Here is a 19663-nt window from a genome sequence, read left to right on the forward strand (position 1 = left end):
TTATCACCACTTTACCAAGTCCTTAATAAAAGTGCTCAATGTGTGATAAAACTCTATAGCATTTCAGATGAAAATTTGCTCAGTTTGATATTGGACCAGTTACAGGAATTATTTGAATACTCTTTTAAAGTCACCCATGTTATGTACAGCCAAATAATGTTTTGGTGGTATCATATCATTGCATATACCATAGCATTGCCATGCTCTATTGCGAAAATTGCATGATTAAAGAGGAAAATAAGATCACTCAGAATGATATTTTATGATATAATCTAGAAATAGATTTCCAGGCATTCATATGAAGAATACCTCACCAGTAGTCACCAAGTCTGAAAATGAGGAAACATTGACATAACCCAATCATCTGGTACTTCAATCTTTAGCATATTTTAGCAAATATTTTCAATCCAATGTATATAAACTCAGATAATCAGCCATCCCTTTCAGTATCCTATGATGCACAGCATCAGCCATATGAAATCCATCTAGGTCATGTTTGTCTCAGACTCAGTCTAATACCCGGTATGTGCTAGGAGTCCAGAAACCAAAGTTTTCCCTTTGTCATTTTTTTAACCACTTTTGCACTTGCTATTTCTTCTTTTCCAGTCCTGTCACTTTGTAGACTAGAAAACCTCCAGTTGATATAGCTTTCTTCATTCAATGGATGTTGTAGAAATTCATCTTTGAATGATTTTTCTGAAAAAGTTCTGTAAGAGTTATATTGCTGAATGATGAAGATGCATCTTGAATACAATGAGAATTTTATGTTCCATGGAAAAAATAACTGCAATTACTTATATAAGAAATGGTTAAATACAATTATTATTATTCTTTGTGCTTCCTGGAACAATTTGTCATCCGAAGATTTGCTCAAAATTTTGCCATAATGATTTTCTGTGAATCATTATGCAATGAGCATGGAGGAGCATAAACTTGCCCCCCCATCAAAATGGGTACTTTCCAGCAGTATTTCAAATCAGAGGACAACTAAACACAGAGAAATAACAAATCAATTTGTCCCAACCAATTTTTTCCAAAGTAAACTAGAATCTTTAAGACTCAGGTAATACAATATTTTATTTATTTATTTATTTATTTAATTTGATTTATATGCCGCCCTTCTCCGAAGACTCAGGGCGGCTTACAATGCGCTAAGCAATAGCCTTCATTCTTTTGTATATTTATACAAAGTCAGCTTATTGCCCCCACAAATGGGTCCTCAATATGATGAATTCAAAGAAAATTTTGTCCACATTTCAAGAATAAATTCTCTGAGAGTAAAGTCAGAAAATTATGGGAAATGGGAAATTTGGGGCTTGAAAACAATAATGGCTAAAAAGAACCTACAGGAAAAAAATACCCTTAGATATTTATTTGGGAAAGTCTTTGACTTAAAATAAAAATAAAAGCTGAGGAAAGAGACTTTATAGATTGTGTGAGTGGGACCGAGCTACACACAAGTATAATGTCTTAACTAGTTCTGTAGTAACAACCCAGGGGATATTGTGTTAGTTACATCTGTACTGGAAAGAGTTAATTTATTCTACTCTTATTTTAGTGCAGTGAACCATCTATAATATTTGAACAAAATATTATTGTAGGAAATATATAAATGACAATATTACAAAAAAAAAATCCATTATATAATTAAATACAATGTAAAAAACAACAACTTGTTTCCATACTATTGGAGTCAAGACGTACCTAAATCTAAATAAATAAATAAAATCACTGCCAAAAAGTGAGGATCTTGGAATTCGTTCATTGGTTATTATAGCAACCATCATCTGTTAGCTGGTTCTTAGTTTTCTCTTATGTACACTTCCAGTTCCTCATCCATGTGGAAGTTCTAAAGCAAGAGCAAGGGTATCAAACTCAAGGAAAATAGCAAAGGATCTGCCCACAAAAATGGAGCTCAGGGGGTTGCACGCACCCCCTGCACCCCATTTTTGCTGCCAAAGGGCTGCAGGAGGCCGTCATGGCCAAAAACAGGGCACATGGAGACTGCACACGGCCTTCCCATGTTCTGTTTTCACAGGCAGAGGGCAGAAGGAGGCTCTGTTTTCACTTGCAGAGGGCTATCAAAACAAACTAAAAACAAAACAAAAGGAGAAATGTTTTTCCTTTTGCATTTGAGCATGCAAGAAGGGACAGGAAAGGAAAAAAGAAAAGACGAAAGAAAAAAGATGGGAAGAGAGCAAGGAAGGAGAATGAAGAGGGAAGGAAAAAGAAGAAAAGGGAGGGAGGGAGAGAGAGAGAGAGAGGGAGGAGATTATAATGAGAGTGAGTGAGGGTCTCAAGGAAGTCCTGCCTTAGTACTTGGCCATCACAGGTGTCCCCAACATGAGTGATGTTGAGCTGGCCATGGCCACCATGGCCATGGTCACCATGGCTATGACCCTGGCCCTCCAAGGTCCAACACAACCCTGATGTGGCCCTGAATGAAATCAACATCCCTGTTCTAAAGGTTCAATATCTAAGTGGTTTCAATTCCCTTGGAATAATGGATGATAAGAAATTTAAGGCATTTCCATAATATTGCATGTATTTAGAAATTCAGTAAAATCAGTATAAGAGAAACACTGGTAGAGACATAGTTTATCTCTCAGAAATCTAAAATTACAAAGATCTCCAGAAAATGCATCATGAAATATGCTTTCCATAGTTACTGCTGTCTAAAAGAAATGGTGGGCAAAGTAACAACAGTAGTGTAAGAAAGAAAACTAGTCCAACCCCCAGAGAGGACATGAAGCCACTAATATTTGTCAATTTACAGTAATACAAACTAAGCATTACATGCCTGTTAAAAATACCTTAGAAATGTGTAGAGAGAGAATAACTAGAGCATATAATATCATCTACAGTAAACACAAATTAAAGAACATTTAATTGCATATATGATGCATATTATCATGGAATAAATTAAGTAATGCATTAGAAAATGAAATGAGTACTAATGTCTAAAATTCAATCTAAGTAAAATGGCTTGACTACTGAAAGAGAAATGAGTATGGACATAATTAAAGTATTGTAGCGGTCAAGAAATATAATAAAGTACGAGGGCTAAATGAAAAGTAATGCTCCAGGTCCATAACTTTGGTTTAAATAAAAATATTTTAATAAATGAAATAGGAAAATAATTGTTTAAATTATATCTTTTGTTACCTATATTTACTTCTTCACATAATTATCACACTTTGGCCAAGAGTGATATGGTTCTTAAAGCTGTTAGGTGTAAAAGAACTCACATTTTGGAGCTGTTCCACTTTGTGAGGACTTTTTGTTGTACAAACTCCTATGGTATTGAAAAACATCAATAAAGTGACCCACATATTCCTGTGAATGCCAAGGATGACAGCAATTTCCTTTTGAGCAATCCACTAATTGTCCTTCATCCTCAAACAAGTTATGGGGTCCTGTTACCTCATCATTTCAGTCAGACAGATGCTTTCTAAAGTATTCCTTCAAGTTTGGGAAAAAGTGGAACTTTTATAATACCCAAATCTAGATTGTATGGTGGGAGATGTAAAATGGTGAAATCCAACATCACAATTGCCTATAGTATTGGGTGGCTCAGGAAGAATGAGACCCAGTTTAATCAATTTGTAGCAAAATATCCTTTGTGTTTCCAAATTCTGCCTTATCATTGTTTCAAAATTTTGAATGTTGCAGTATAACATTCTGAGTTAATAATGGTGCCTGGAAATTCATGCGAATAACACCATCTGCATCCCAAAAATCTGTAACCATGAGTTTTGAATCTCTCCTTCTTTGCAGGTAAATTTTTATGATGATACGCCATGGAGTGGTGTTTAGTTCCTGGGCCATATTTCACTGGCTGTCACGATTCTGTGAAGAAATATCTATTCTCATAGCATGACAACAATTGCTGGCAAATTATAGTTCTTGAAGCTTTCATCTCTGCTGTCAGCATGTGAGGAACTTACCTCGTACAAACCTTCAAATACTGAAGAACATCAATATGTTCAACATCAATATGATGTTCAATATTCCTCATTGAAATATCAATTTGTCTTTGACCCACCAATTGTTTTCTAGCAGTTCTTCAGCCTTTCTCTTTTTGATAATTTTATTAAGAATTGTATTAAACAGATAAAACTAAACTAAAAATCTCTCCTGAAAAGATAGTAAGAAAAAGATATCCCCCCTTCATCCTCAACAAGCATATTCAAAATTTACAAGCTATTGCTCTCTTAAATGACAACCCCGAAAACCTTCATTCCATATCTCATTCCATTTTCAATAAACTCATTTCTAAATTTTTAATTTATTAATCAACAAAGGTCCAGTAAAAATTAACAAAAATACATAACAAATATAATCTCCCTTTCTATTTAGTCTAAATCCCTCTTATCCCTCCCTTAACAAATAATAATAATAATAATTATAATTATAATTTATAATAAATTATTATTATTTCAGGCTGTGAAAATAGAGAACATTATAAAAACAACAGAAACAAAGGCAGAATATAAGGAAAAACAGTTAGATGACACATTAAATGGATGGAAAACCAAAGCTCCACATGGACAGCACTTGAAAAACATTAAAGGAAAATGTGATAACAACTTGACATGGGCATAGCTTAAGAGAGGAACCATCAAGAAAGAAATGGAAGGTTTAATACTTGCTACTCAAGAACAAGCACTACAAACAAATGCCATGAAAGGGAAGATACAAAAATCCACTGACAATCCAAACTGCTGACTTTGCAACAACAAAGTTGAAACTGTTTCACACTTAATATGTGAGTGCAGCAAAATCGCGCAAACTGATTATAAAGCTAGACATGATCAAATTGCTAAATTAGTCCACTGGTCCAGTGGTGGGTTGCCCCCGGTTTCCCCCCCCCCCGGATGTGCTTTAGCACAAAGTCGAACCAGTTGAACTATTGAGCCCAACGGACTTGTTTGGGCAATAGTTTTTGCAGGATCCTGAGGGCCTCCAGGTTTTTGTGGTCAGTCCAGACATCGAACGGTTTTTGACCCCTTCCAGCAGGTGTCGCCAGGTTAGCAGTGTCCATCTCACTGCAAATGCCTCCTTTTCCCATGCTGCCCATCGTCTCTCTGTGTCTGTGAGCTTGCGGGAGGAGTAGGTGCAGGGTTGTAGATTTCCTTGACTATTTCTTTGGAGTAGCACTGCTCCAACTGCCATGTCGCTGGCATCTGCTTGGATGATGAAGGGTTGTTCGGGGTCAGAATGCTTCAACACCAGTTCCTTTGCAAACATTTCTTTTAGTGCTTCAAATGCCTCTTGGCAGGTTAGGTTCCACTGTAGAGGTTGTCCCAGCAGGGTTTTGTTCCTGGGCTCCCTGTCTTTAGGAGGTCCATCATGGGTTTGGCAATCTTCACAAAGGAGGGGATGAATTGCCTGTAGAAGTTTGCGAACCCTAGGACCGGTAGTAAAACCAGCGAAAGGCTCCGCCCACCGACCCTGATGTCATCAAAACGCTTGTGCGCATGCGCAGAAGACTGCGCATGCGCGAGAGTGAAGCAGTAGTAAAGGTAAGTAGAACCCACTCCTGCACCGGTCACCATGTAAAAAATATGGCATACCTGTATCTGAAAAGTCATGGGAGCACAAAGTGGAAAAAGTTACCAAAAATGAGACGGTGAAGATTTTGTGGGACTTTCAAATACAGATAGATCGTCATTTGTAACACAACATGCCGATATCATGGTTGTCGAGTGCTGAAGTGTACAGTTTATTGACATTGTTGTACCAGGACATGCCAGAGTCAAAGAAAAAGAACTGGAAAAAAATCACGAAATATGCGACCTGGCCATTGAAATTACACAGCTATGGATGAAACATGTAATAGTGATACCCACTGTCATTGGGGCACTTGGTACCATGTCTAAGAAATTTACAAAACACAGCTTCCTGCAATAACACCAGCGGAAAAAACTGCGCTACTCAGAACATCATATATTTTAAGAAGATATTTGGTTGATACTTAGGACACTGGCAGTAACCTGTATCAACCATTAGCACCAGTCAATTGTATTTGTGACACATTTTTAAATGTTCAGTTGACTGAGTTTCATGTTTAATGAATAAAAGAGATAATAATAACAATAATTTGAAAATAAATAATGTCACACAAAATGAAGCAGCTAAAATGCCCTGGGACTTTAAAATTCAAACAGATAAGAATCTACCATATAACACCTCAGACTTAACAACTGTCCATAAGAAAGACAAAAAAGTCTGGATCATGGACTCGGCAGTACCTAGTGACAATGGAAGAGAAAGAACTAGAGAATATCACAAAAGACAAAGACCTGTAAATAGAAATAGAATTACAGGCAAAAGAAAGCAAAAATAGATCTATAGTAATAGGCACCTTGAGTGCAATGCCAAAACAACTGGAGCACCACTTGAACACTGTAGACATTGACAAAATTACCAATGTCAAGTCAACTTTATTTGGAACAGATTAACAGTTTATCAATCTTAAAGAAGAAGTTAAAATAATAAAGTGTAAGTTTAAATTAAAAGGGTTTGCTTAAGTTTGTGTGTGTCTATGAAGGCTGCTTGTACAGTTCAGAGATGATAGAACCCGTGACTCCTAGCTCAATGCAAGCTGCAGCTGCAGGAATGACAATAATGCCCATCTGCTCACAGAAGTCACCTGTACAAGTCCAGAAAGTATTGTCAACCCTGAAGTGAGCCTGGCTGAAGCCCTCTTGGAAGCTCCAGGGTTGCCACACAATGGTGGGAGGGGGAAAATAGTTAGATGGGGTTTTGTAGCCAAAACAATAAAGTTTTCCTGTGGGAACCAAGGTATTTCACACAGGTGGCTGGCCAGAGGAGGAGATAGTAACCAAGTGACCAGCCAACACTTGAATTGGACAGCATGACCGGTGACTTAGAGGGAAAGGGAAAACTTTTATGTTTAATCAGATGAAAGATGCAGAAAATTTCAGAGTTGGCTTTCACCAGTTGTGCCAATATGATTGTTGCAATATTTTCAGGATCAGACTCAATAAAGGTAATAGAAGTTAGAGATTTAAATATATTTCTCTTTAATCATAATAGGCATTCTATATTCGCTGAATATTCAAGATAGAAGCAAGGAAAATGGGGAGGATGACTCCTTATATATACAAGGGGTGGAGCCAGGAATGGGAGTGGTAAATTATGAATACATTAAAGTCCAAAGAATAAGTTAACCCCTGATGTTCCATATATACATTATTTACACATTAGAGAATAAGGCATTTACATCTGACAAATCCCCCTCTAAATGCCGGTTCGTTATACAACACCAGTTACATTCAGATTCAGGACAATATAATACATATAATTTAGAAGTTAAATATTTGTGTTGTTTAGAAGGTAAGGGTTTTGTTAATATGTCAGCTAATTGTTCAGAAGTATCACAATGTATTGCTTTGATGAATCCGTCTTGAGATAGTTGTCTCACGTGCTTAAATTTTATATCAATATGCCTGGACCTTTGTCCAATTGCATCGGATCTAGATATTTCAATGGCCGCTTTATTGTCTTCATGCATAATAAATGGTAAAGTAGGTTTCTTCCAAATATCTGTGATCAAATCATTGAACCATACAAGGTTATTTGCAGCTTTAGACAAGCAAACATATTCCGCTTCTGTGGTAGAAGTGGCTACCAGTTCTTGTTTACCAGTATACCAGTAAACTGGACAATCGTTCAATAGAAAAACATAACCAGAGGTACTCTTTCTGCATGATGTATCACCAGCCCAATCTGCATCAGCATAACAAGTAATTTTTGGTTCTTTGTCATTATTGGGTTCCAATATTAAACAAAAATCTAATGTACTTTTCAGATATCTTAAAATTCTTTTGACAGCTTCCCAATGATACAAGGTTGGTCTGCTAACATATCTTGACAATAAATTGAGAGGTAATGCAATATCTGGCCTAGTCCAATTAGATATATAAAGGAGTGAACCTATAACTGATCTGTAAAATGTGTTGTCTTTAAACTCAGGGGAAGATTCATCAATGTTTCTGAGAAAATCAGTTTGCATAGGTGTGTCACATGTTTTGGCATTATTTAAGTTACATTTGTTTAGGAGTTCAATGATTTTATCTTTCTGAGTAAGTTTGAATCCCCTTTTTGTTTTGTTAATTTGTACACCAAGGTATTTGTTCACTCTACCTAGTGATTTCAATGAGAAGTGTTCGTTTAACTTATTTACAAAGATTTCCCTGCTCTCTTTATGCTTTCCAATATATAAAATATCATCCACATAAATTAATACAAATTCAATATGATCATTACTCTTTTTTACAAAGAAACAGTTATCAGCAGTGGTGGCGTTGAAATCCATGGTTTTAAGTACTTTTACCAAACAATCGTACCATCTTTTGCCAGATTGCTTCAATCCGTACAGACTCTTATTTAATAACCAAATTTCGTTCTTATTAGTGTATTGACTGTGTGGTGCTCTTACATATATTTCCTTATCTAATTTTGCGTGTAAGTATGCAGTCTGTATGTCATATTGAAACACGTCCAGATTGAGTGCAGATGCTACTACAAGAGCTGTTTTGACACTCTCTGTTCTCACTGTTGGTGAATATGTGTCAGTATAGTCTTCTGGATATTTTTGTGCATAACCTTGTGCAACTAGTCTGGCCTTGTATAAGGTATTACCTCCTTCTAAATTCTTAATTTTATAAATCCACCTGGTACCTATAATTGTTTTATCCTTAGGTGCGATCGCAGGTGTGAATACATTTAATCCTTGTAAACTTTCCATCTCTTTTTCCATAGCTAGTTCCCATTTTTCTCTTTCTTCACGGGGAAGTTTCAATACTTCCTCATATGTATTAGGTGTTATTTGTTCTCTATCCATATGCATTATGTAATCTTTGTATTTATTTGGTATTTGGTTTCTATTGTTTCTAATATTTCTTTCAGGTTTGCTATGGTTGTCATGCAAATATCTAGCTTCCTTTTTTGTTAATGTGTCTGTCTTTATTTTATGCTGACTATTTGTCCAAGTTTTGGTTTTGTTCTTACTTTTGTTAATACTTTGATTTTCTGTTGTTCCTTCCTCGCAAGATATATTATCTTTGCTTTTATTAGGAAATATTTCATTAAGGTGCAATTTAGACCAATTGGCCTGCTCATGGAACACAGCTGTTCTGGATACTATAAATTTGTTATTATTATCAATGAATCTGTACCCTTTGGTTCCAGTTTCGTATCCCATGAATCTTAATCTCCTGGATACGTTTTCTCCCTTTCTCCTCAATTGTTTAGGTATGTGTACGTCTGCAGTAACTCCAAATATGTGCATGTGTGCTAATTTGGGTTTTCTATTGTACATCACCTCATATGGTGTCTTATTCACAATACTGGACCATGTCCTATTTTGAGTGTAATTTGAATAATGTAAGGCTTCTGACCAAAATTGTTTGCCTAAACCAGCATCCTCTAATGTGCATCTAATCATGGTTTGTAGTGTGGAATTCTTTCTCTCTGCAATCCCATTTTGAAATGCAGAAAATGGATTGGACGTGAAATGTAGCATCCCTCTATCCTTTAACCATTGGGAGAATTCTTTAGACATGAATTCACATCCCCTATCTGTCATAATTTGTTTTATTCTGATATTATGTTGTGTTTCTATGCGTTTGTAGAATTCCTTAAATTTTTGAAAGGTTTCATCCTTGTGCTTTAATGTGTAAACAAAACCATAGCGACTGTAATCATCCACTATTGTTAGGAAGTAACGTTTTCTATAGGTAATTGATGGAGTTAATGGACCAACTAAGTCCATATGTACCAAATCAAAAATATTGTTGGTTGATCTGTTAGATTTTTTTGGTCTGGGACTGGTTTTTAGTTTGGTGGATTTACATACTGAGCATTCCAAATAATTTTCACAATTTTTTATTTTGACACCTTCTGCGTGTTCAGTCATTTTTTGTACTACAGGAAAGCTTGCATGTCCTAACTTCCTATGTAAGATGTGAGCACACTCATCATGAATTGGTTTACCTATTTTTGGTTTCTTCTCATTGTGTGTATTTTTGTTATCATGAGTTATTTTACATTCATCATTGTCACTGTTACTGACATTTTCATCATCTGCTTCAATACAATCTTCCATATTTGAATCAATGTTATGTAACCATCTTTCTTTGGTTATCAGATAGGGTAGACCCCCTTTTATCATCACAGTGCCTACATTTGTTTTGTTCTTTTCTATAGTTGCTTTCCCCTTAGAGAAAACTATATTGATGTCAGATTCTCTGCTTAGTTTTATAGCACTCAGTATGTTGTGAGGTATTTCTGGGATTAATAATACCCCCTCTATTTTCCCTAAACCAGGCAAGGTCACATTTCCTCTGCCTAATACTTGAACCTTTTCTTGATTAGCTACCTTTATCACAAACTTATCTTCTGTAAATGAAGATAATATACTTTTGTTATTAGTGGTGTGATTTGTTGCACCAGAATCAATAAGCCAATTATTGTTCTCATCTTGTTGTGTTCTGGTGCTGTCTTGTTTATTTAGCCCATTTAGTGACCCAGATTTTCTCTCTTTTGAATTTTCTCTACCCCCTCTACTTTCTCTGTAATTTGGTGGACTTCTATATTTGTGTCTATCTGTGGAAGATTGTCTGTAATTGTATTTGCTCCTATATTCTGGCCTATGTCTCTCCCTTGGGACTTTGTGACAATCTCTTCTACTGCGTTCCCTGGATCCACAATTGTGGCATCTAAAGGCCTCATTATATTTATCTTGAAAGACTACTTTCCTAAAAGATTTGTGTTCTGTTTGGTTACTGAAACGATTTTTTCTTGAATTGTCTTCTGCTATCAATTTGTTAGATAGACTTTCTATTGATAAATATCCCAAATTAATGGTATCTAAGTGTGACATAAAGCTATCCCATGATGGATCAAGTGAATTGATAATAACACTTTTCATTGTTTGATCTGAAATCACTTCCCCCCTCAATTGCAGCTCAGCTCTTATTTTGTTTAGATTTATCAAATGCTCACTTATAGAAACCCCTGGTTTCACTCTAGAAGAAAAGAAATCCTTAGACATTCTTGTGGTTGTGGCTACGCTATCGCTGTGAAATAGATTAAACATGCATTGAATTATTTCTGATACAGTTAGGTTTGGTTTGATGCTATGATACATTGCAGGAGACACGCTAGAAATTATTATGAAAAATGCTCTATGATGTAAACAATCTATTTTTAAAGTCCAAGGTCTTCTTGGAGGACTAGTTATAAAGAATAGTAAATTTTCTTTCATAAAAATAACCTGAAGCTGTTGGTACCACTCTTGTAAATTAATGCCATCAACTCTAAGTTTTGGGAAGTCACTGGGTAAATTCCCCACATTATTTTGTCCATTACTTACAACCTGAGGCAGTCCGTGATCTCTCAAGTGCAGGAAATTACAGAACGGCATTGGGATGCTTGTAACGAGTCTGCGCGGTTCTCTGGCCAGTTCAAGTCTTTCGGGGCCGTCTACGTAGTTTTGCACATGCGCGTTGCTCATTTCTTCTTTGGCGCCGTTGTGGAAGGTTCTCTCCATTTCAGCTCTCTCGATCCGCTCCTCTTCAGATGAGTCGGTCTCTGGCTCGGTTTTTGGGGCTTTGGTGATGGCGACGGTTCTTCTCTTTCTCTTGTGTGCGCTGGCACTCGATTCTGTCTGCGGTGTAGGACGGAATCGGCATGGCTCTCTGGGCTCGGGTGTCGTCGTTTTCGAAGTCAGGATGGGAGCGTGCAGGTCTTGAGTTGTCGGTTTGATTTCTTGCTTCTTTGTTGATGTCTTGGAAATTTTCAATCTTGGCCCAAAAGCAGCAAAAAGCGTTTTCATTGCTGACTTTACTTGAGACTTTGTTAAATCGTCTTCACTTTCTGATTTTGGTTCATCTGAAGAGTTTGAGACTTCTTTTTCACTTTCTTCGTCTGATAGCGTTTTTCGCGCCAGAAATTTTGAACTGAGCGTTTTGATTGGCTCTGCTTCACTCTCTTTTGAAGTTCGTTGAAACCAAGATGGCTGCCATTCAAAATTTCGCGCGGTGTCACATCTTTTCTTTTTTACAACTATTTTCTCAGTAGTCATTTCACTCACAGTTTTTTGATCTTTGGGTTTTTCTTTAATGACGTTTTTCTCTCTCGCTGCTCCGCTGTTTCTCAGCATCTCCTGGAGGTCCGCGATGAGGCTTTCATCATTCTTTTGGCTTTTTAGTATCTTTAATATCTCTGACCTGAGTTCGTTATTTTCTATCTCGATTTCTTCCTGGTCGTTATTTTCACTCATCAGTTCTTCTTCTTCAGTGGTGTATTCTTCGGATTCTCTCGAAATCGCATTAGTGGATTCGTTGATTGTCTCTTGATCAGTTTCTATTTCTTTGCTGTAGGCCCTGGTGTTGGGCCTATCTTTCTTGGACATTTTTAATTACTTATTGAGTCAATTAACCATCCTCTGCTACCAGCTTGTTGCAATATTTTCAGGATCAGACTCAATAAAGGTAATAGAAGTTAGAGATTTAAATATATTTCTCTTTAATCATAATAGGCATTCTATATTCGCTGAATATTCAAGATAGAAGCAAGGAAAATGGGGAGGATGACTCCTTATATATACAAGGGGTGGAGCCAGGAATGGGAGTGGTAAATTATGAATACATTAAAGTCCAAAGAATAAGTTAACCCCTGATGTTCCATATATACATTATTTACACATTAGAGAATAAGGCATTTACATCTGACAATGATGTATCCAAAAAACTGTTCTTTGAGGAACTCGCCTGCCTCAGAGTTTTGTTTTCTATGAGTGCATTACTTGGAACGCTGACATCGGCAGCCTGGATCTCACCTTCAGCTGTTTTTTCAGCAGAAATGGTATCACAATACACACTGACCAGATCACGTATTTCATTCCTGATCACACAAATTAGCTCTTCTTGGTGTACCTTTTTACATTTTTTTGGCCCAGAAATGCACAATATTGTACAGAGTTATCACCAAAGATAGTCTGCATTCGGGAGTAAATTTTAATTGGAGGGACTCCTTCAGTGCAGGTAGTCCTTGGCTTATGATAGCAATTGGAGCCAGCTTCCCCACTGAATTTGCTTGTGGAAAGCCAGCAAGGAAGGTTGAAAACCTTATTTGTGTCCATCATTGCCTTCATCTCCCTGCCACATGTAATTGTGAGTTAAGTACCCAAGAGAACCAGATTATGATCATGTGACCGCAGGACTGCATGATTATGTGACTGATTCTATGCTACTTTGAGGACTGGTTCTATGTCCATTTTGTCAATGCCACCATAGCATTGAAAAGTTGCTGAATGAATGGACAGAAGTCAATGAGTATTTGTACTCAAAAATTCAGTCATGTCACTTTGTTTAAAGCACACTGATGAGCATGCAACCTTTTCTTATAGCAACTTGCCACCAAGTGAATTAAATAGGCAACACTGAAAAACACTTCAGAGTTTCTAACATCTGTTGATATCTTATAGATTGGACGTGTTACTTTTGATTCAACTCAACTTACAGCCACCATTAGGATTGGAATTTTCATTGTAAATCATTGCAAACATAAGTCACGTCAAATTGTTAGGTGAATCCAGCTTTCCCTGTGGGTTTTTCTTATTGTTTTTGCCAGAAATTGGCAAAAAAAAGGTCCCAAATCATTATCATCTGACCTTGGGATGCTGCAGCCAGTTGTAAATATGAGTGGGTTGCTAAGCTCCCAAATTGCGATCACAAGACAGCAAGAGTAGTGTGATAGCTATAAGAACAGAACAGAACAGAACAGAACAGAACAGAATTTTATTGGCCAAGTGTGATTGGACACACAAGGAATTTGTCTTTGGTGCATATGCTCTCAATGTACATAAAAGAAAAGATATGTTCATCAAGTATGTGTATATGTGGTTTAAGTCATGTTTTCCAAGGCTGTTGTAACTTTGATCTGTTGTTAAACGAATGGTCTTATATTACAGCACCTACCTGTAAATTGTATGGAATGAAACAAGTAAATTCAAAGGGCTGATGGCTAAAAACTGATAAACCAGCCCAAACTTTTTACTGTCAGATACTCTCATATACTCATTTTGCCTTTCTCATGAAAAAAACAAAAAAACAAAAACCTATAACCCTTTGATAATTTGATCCATCTTGCCAACCTGCAATCTTCCTTCAGTTCCAGACTTTTAAAGCTGACGCAAATCTCTTGTGTCCTAGCCCTTGAACCTTCATTTACTGTTTCAAAACTAGCTCTCTCTATTTGTAATTATGTTTGACCCCAAATGCAAGGGAGAATATGGAAAACAGCTTCAACTTAGTATGCATCTTCATATTCCATTCAGAATACATCAAACAGGAACTTGGCAAGGATATCAGTAAATTCAAGCAATGCAGCAATTCTGATATGAAACATGATATACATTAAATATACCTGAAATGCACCATGGCTGAATAGATAAGCTATAGTATAGTAATAAAAAAAAGGAGGAAGAATTTCGCACAAAAGATTAAAAACATTATCAATAGGGAAAGAGAGAGAAAAGAATTCTCCTGCACATCCTATTGGTTGAAAATTTTGGTCACAAATATGTAAAACTTAATCACAAACGAAATCCATTGTTTGTGATATATATCTTTCCTTGGAAATCCCTATGGATGCAAACACTAACATGGAATCACATCAGATTACAGATGGACAACTTCTTCTATGTCAGAGGCCAGAATCTGGCCAAGAGGTTGACAAATTAAAAGAGATCCTTGGATTATGTGGGTCCATTTTTTCATAACTATAAAGTTTGGGAGGGGGTTGTTATGTTAATGCTAATAAGAGTCTTCCAGAACCTCCAACTTCACATTCTTCTTCTGACCTTTATTTTCACATTTTTCGCTGAACATTGTAGGACCAAAGATCAACAATTTTGTCACAATTTGGCGTTTGAACTATGGTTCATTCTGGGGCTCCTGAATACCAGAGACCTCATTTGGCTGCACACAGAGAAACCTCTTCCATACGAAAAAAAACCCGTGTGCTCATATGACTACTAAGATATTTTAAAGGATCACGTAATTAGATAATGTATATCTAATTCGAATTCTTAAATGGTCCTGTTTCTACAGACCTTTTTCCTAATGACTTACATAATTAAAAAGGTATGGTGGAGGAAAAAAACTTCCAGAGGTCATCTTCTGTTAACCGTTTAATGGGGAAGAGCTAACCTGATCTTCACATCTCTAATTAATAAAACTCAATTTAAAAAAAAAAAAAAAAACAAACAGCCTTCCTAAGACTGCAGGATAGTTAAAGAACTATATAGTTCTTTAATATACTGTAGATAGGAAATATAGATATAATATAAACAAGCTTGTGATTTTTAATAGCAAGCATACACAACTTAAGAGCCAACAGTGTACAGCTTTACCTGCCAGGTAATGCAGCCACTCATTTATCATTCCCAATTGACATTTATTTAACCTTGGTGGGTTTTCAAAATTTCCTGGCTGCCAATGTTTAAAATTGTCTAGGAGGCTGCAAGTTTTATAGCCCTCTATAGGTTTGTATTACCTGTTCTGCACCATGCTCATTGCTATCCAATCCAAGGGGTAAACGTTTTTTCCAATCAGATCTTTAAACATTATGAAAGTTTCCATCAAAAAGTCCTAGTGGAAAAAAAATATTTATCTTTTATATTTAAATATCATGCATTCCTCAAAAACAGAAAAGAAATCTTGTTCTCATCTTCAGTGCAACATGTTCATATTTCTGACCCAATTATACAAAATGCCTAGTAATGACTGCAGCAATCAAGTAACAGAATAAAATAAAATCAGTGCTAGTATTTTATACCACTCTACCTCACCCCATTTTTGCATGAAATTGCAGCGATATGACAACGCAACAAATATACTAAAATTGAAAAGTACCTTGTTAAAAAACAAATAATCCAATATTGGTTTACAATACTAGTTCATCTACATAATTTCCCACTTTTCTTTTTAAGACTGAAACTTCAAAGGCAATCCTGTTATACAAACTAATATTCATTAGTTTATACATCAAAAATATTCAGCCCATTTTGAGATGAATATGCTTGAGACTGATTCCCATGACCACTTACCACTAATTCTGAGCTTGTCTGAAAAGTTTCAATGTATGAAGAATAATGCTGATCATTCATTTGGTCCAGGATTGCTGTCATGCAGGCCACAAAATGACTCTGTGAAAGAAACAGATTAACCGTGATGAAACATATATATACATCCAGATTAGATACATTAAGAGATAAAATAACACACTTATATTACGTCCTTGATATCAACATCAACATCAATAAGTGTTTATCTTTTGTATTATTTCCTTCACGTTGTGTATGATTTTGTAAAATCTTATCTTTTTAATACTGTAAACCAACCAGAGTTACCCTGTGGTAAAATGGGTGGTCAATAAATTTAAAAAATAAAATAATAAATTAAAGTAAAATAAAATAAGTAATAAAATAAGAACCTGTATTACAGTGGACTAAAGCACTGTTATTAACATCTGCTGCCTGCAATTACTGCAAGTTCAAATCTCACTAGACTCAAGGTTGACTCAGCCTTCTATCCTTTCAAAGGTAGGTGAAATGAGGACTCAGATTGTGGGGGCAATAAGCTGCCTTTGTATAAATATACAAAAGTATGAAGGCTATTGCTTAACGCATTGTAAGCCACCCTGAGTCTCTGGAGAAGGGCGGCATATAAATTAAAGTAATAATAATAATAATAATAATAATAATAATAATAATAATAATAGTAATAAAATAATAAAATAAAATAATAAAATAAAATAAAATAAAATAGAATAAAAAACACATGCCAAATACCCAATGGAAGGAAAAGAACTATTTCTGATTATACTGTGTGAGCTGCAATTTTCAAAACTTTGCATTTCTCAAAATAAGTAGTCTTGAACATAATAATGGGCAGTGTTTTGCTACACAGATACAATGTCACAATCTGGTACAGAGAAGTGTAATATTTTTTAAAAAAAAAATTAAAAAGACAATACATTTTTAAAGAAATTTTCTAGAATTGTTCAGAAAAATCTTGTGTTGTTAAAGAATGTTCAAATAATCATAAAAACATTAAGTCTACATTTCATTAAAAGGAAAGGAATTCTATTTGTGGAATCCTAATGTTGATTTCACTGGGCAAACAAAGCTGTGTAAAAAGAGAAGAAGAGAAGAGATAAAAAACCATCTTAAAATTAGTCAGGCTCTATCGGTGATAAAAATGTCACCCTTTCAAAAAGTGGACTCAGAATTAGAACAAAGTGGGGGGGGGAATCTTCCCTGAGAAGATTCATACATTTCTTACAAGTACATTTTTTACAGATATCTTGATAATTCTCCTCCAAAACATGACTTGCATTTGTAATATAGCCAATGTGAACTGTCAATTACATCCATTTAAGTGTCATCTGTCTGCTTGAGATGTTTGAAGTTCTTTTAACTGCAGCCCTAAGAAAATTTAACTCGCAAGCTGACAAATGTATTCTTACTTTTCTAATTTATGGAATTATACCTGTCCTTAAAGCATCAAGCTCTAATGAATGGTAGTATATTAAATTTTCCTAGGCTGAAACTGGCTGGCATTTAATACTAAGTCAAGTGCCTTTCTGACAGAATTATTATTTTTTTTAAAAAAAAAAAGCTTTTCAAAAATTCTAAAAAACAAAACAAAAATCCATATATGCATGTCCACTATGCACAAGAAAATTGAAGTTAGAGTTATCTGTCCATCAGACTGGCTTCCTGTTTAGAATGATTGCTCATTCTAATTGGAAATTTATATGTTAAACTAACTTGAGAAATCTGACCTCTCCTTCCTTAAATGTACATTTTTTATTGTTTTTATTATTTAATAACAAATGCAAGGTCGCTCATGAGTGAAAATTGTACTTTAATATATCCAACCATTTTGTCTACTACAGTATTTAAAGCTAAAAATGAAGCTTCTTTAACTTCAGGTTGTAGCCACTAGAGGTCTTTTTTACTTTCATATGGTAGCTTCTATTCAGTTGGTGCTGCTTTTTTATTTATTCCTACGTGAGCAGACCAGTATAGTTCTGGCATATAAACTGTGCAAATTACTACATAAATGATAACTTATTTCAGCTTTTGGAGTTACCTTTTCACTACTCAAAGCTTTGGTTATCTGTGGAGGTCTAAAAGGAGAGATTTGCAGCAGGTAATCCCAGATCTTTCAGGTAAGGATTTTTGTAGCTTTTGTTACTAATGTTTTTCTCTCTAAGAAAAGCTTATGTTTTACTTTTAAGAGGCAAACATTATATTTTACTTTTAAGGGGCAGGCATTTCTGAATCGTATGGAGATGTTAGAATGTTAACTGCTCGCCAAACCAGAGTTAAAAATTGTAATTGTTTGAAGATCAGCTTTGCTATTCAAATGTACTGATTTTATTGCGAAAAGGAACACTCATAAGTATAAACAGCAGAATCATATATTTAAGATTGCTCTTTTTATTTGATTTTTGAGCTGTTTGATCATGTTTGAAAGCTTTTCAAAATGTTCCTGCTTATCCTTCCCAAAATGATTTCCACTAATCCCTTGTGGCTTAAGCAGCATCTTTGGAAAGATACTGTTCAGCAAAATCAAAACTATTTTTATAATGTAAATCTCTCTGAGAAAAGCCAATTCTCAAAATCTGGCTATCTGTGTACTGCAGCATTGTAAATGCACTGTTGTCCTTACATGTGTGTGCAGATTTACTAACTGCAATTGGGAACAGTGTGAACTAATAGATGACATGCTTTGTTTTATTAAAACAATTCAGCTGGCAGAAGAGTTAAAATTATGGTTCTGCTATCCAGTTTTTAGTCACTGATTACTGGATGCTCAAAATACAAATTAGTGGTACATTTTCTTGCTGAAACATTTTATCATACCAGTGCCGTTCAGTAACTTCACTTTATAAGCAACTGACCCTTAATATTGCCATTAGCTGTTTTGTACTTAGTTCTGTAATCTACATCTTTCATCCAATCAAGCTACATGACTGATTTCAAAGTATCTTTGTTGTGGAGTTCCCCAGGAATGTTGTCAAATGTACAGAACTGTACAAGTCAACCAACACACTAAGAAATGGATGAAAGTGAATAAGAGTAGTAGATTCAAGGTGTGTGTGAGCATCCAGCTAGTCCTTAAAGCAACTCCCTATTTTTTTTTATTTTTTAAGTTGTGATTTGATGTCTAAAACCTAGGATGAAGACACTTTTCTCAAATAGCCACTCATAGACTGTAATATGCACTCTGGTACATGTGTAACGTAAGAATGAGAACTTTGATGCTAGTTCCAAAATATCTAGCAGTTAAGGAAATAAAGTGGTTTAAGCAAAATTTTGACATAGCAGTTCAGCTACGCTTACTTCTTAAAGACTGTGTCACCGTACAGATAGACATGATTGAAACTAGATCAAACATGTGTAAAAATAAGTATAACCATATGAAACATTAGACTGGTGTGGGAAATATTTAATAGAATGTTAAGGAAGAAAGATATTAATCTGTTTGGAAGATATGAATCTATTATCAATAGATGCAGTCAATAATATACATAAATATAATGATGGAATACACAA

General features: G+C 35.4%; 1 protein-coding gene across 1 annotated transcript in view; it reads right to left on the bottom strand.

The window, feature by feature from the left end:
- Nucleotides 1-19663, bottom strand: part of DOCK2 (dedicator of cytokinesis 2) — a 314912-nt gene that overhangs the window by 100136 nt on the left and 195113 nt on the right. The window contains exons 28-29 of the mRNA XM_070934070.1: nt 16145-16243; nt 15592-15686 (exon numbers count right to left, since the gene is read on the bottom strand). Coding sequence (XP_070790171.1) covers nt 15592-15686; nt 16145-16243 — 194 coding nt within the window. The remainder of the gene's footprint in view (nt 1-15591; nt 15687-16144; nt 16244-19663) is intronic.

Source organism: Pituophis catenifer, unplaced genomic scaffold (genome assembly GCF_029215685.1).
Source record: "Pituophis catenifer annectens isolate HBS135680 unplaced genomic scaffold, rPitCat1.0.hap2 SCAF_2, whole genome shotgun sequence".
In the NCBI taxonomy this organism is placed as follows: Eukaryota; Metazoa; Chordata; class Lepidosauria; order Squamata; family Colubridae; genus Pituophis; species Pituophis catenifer.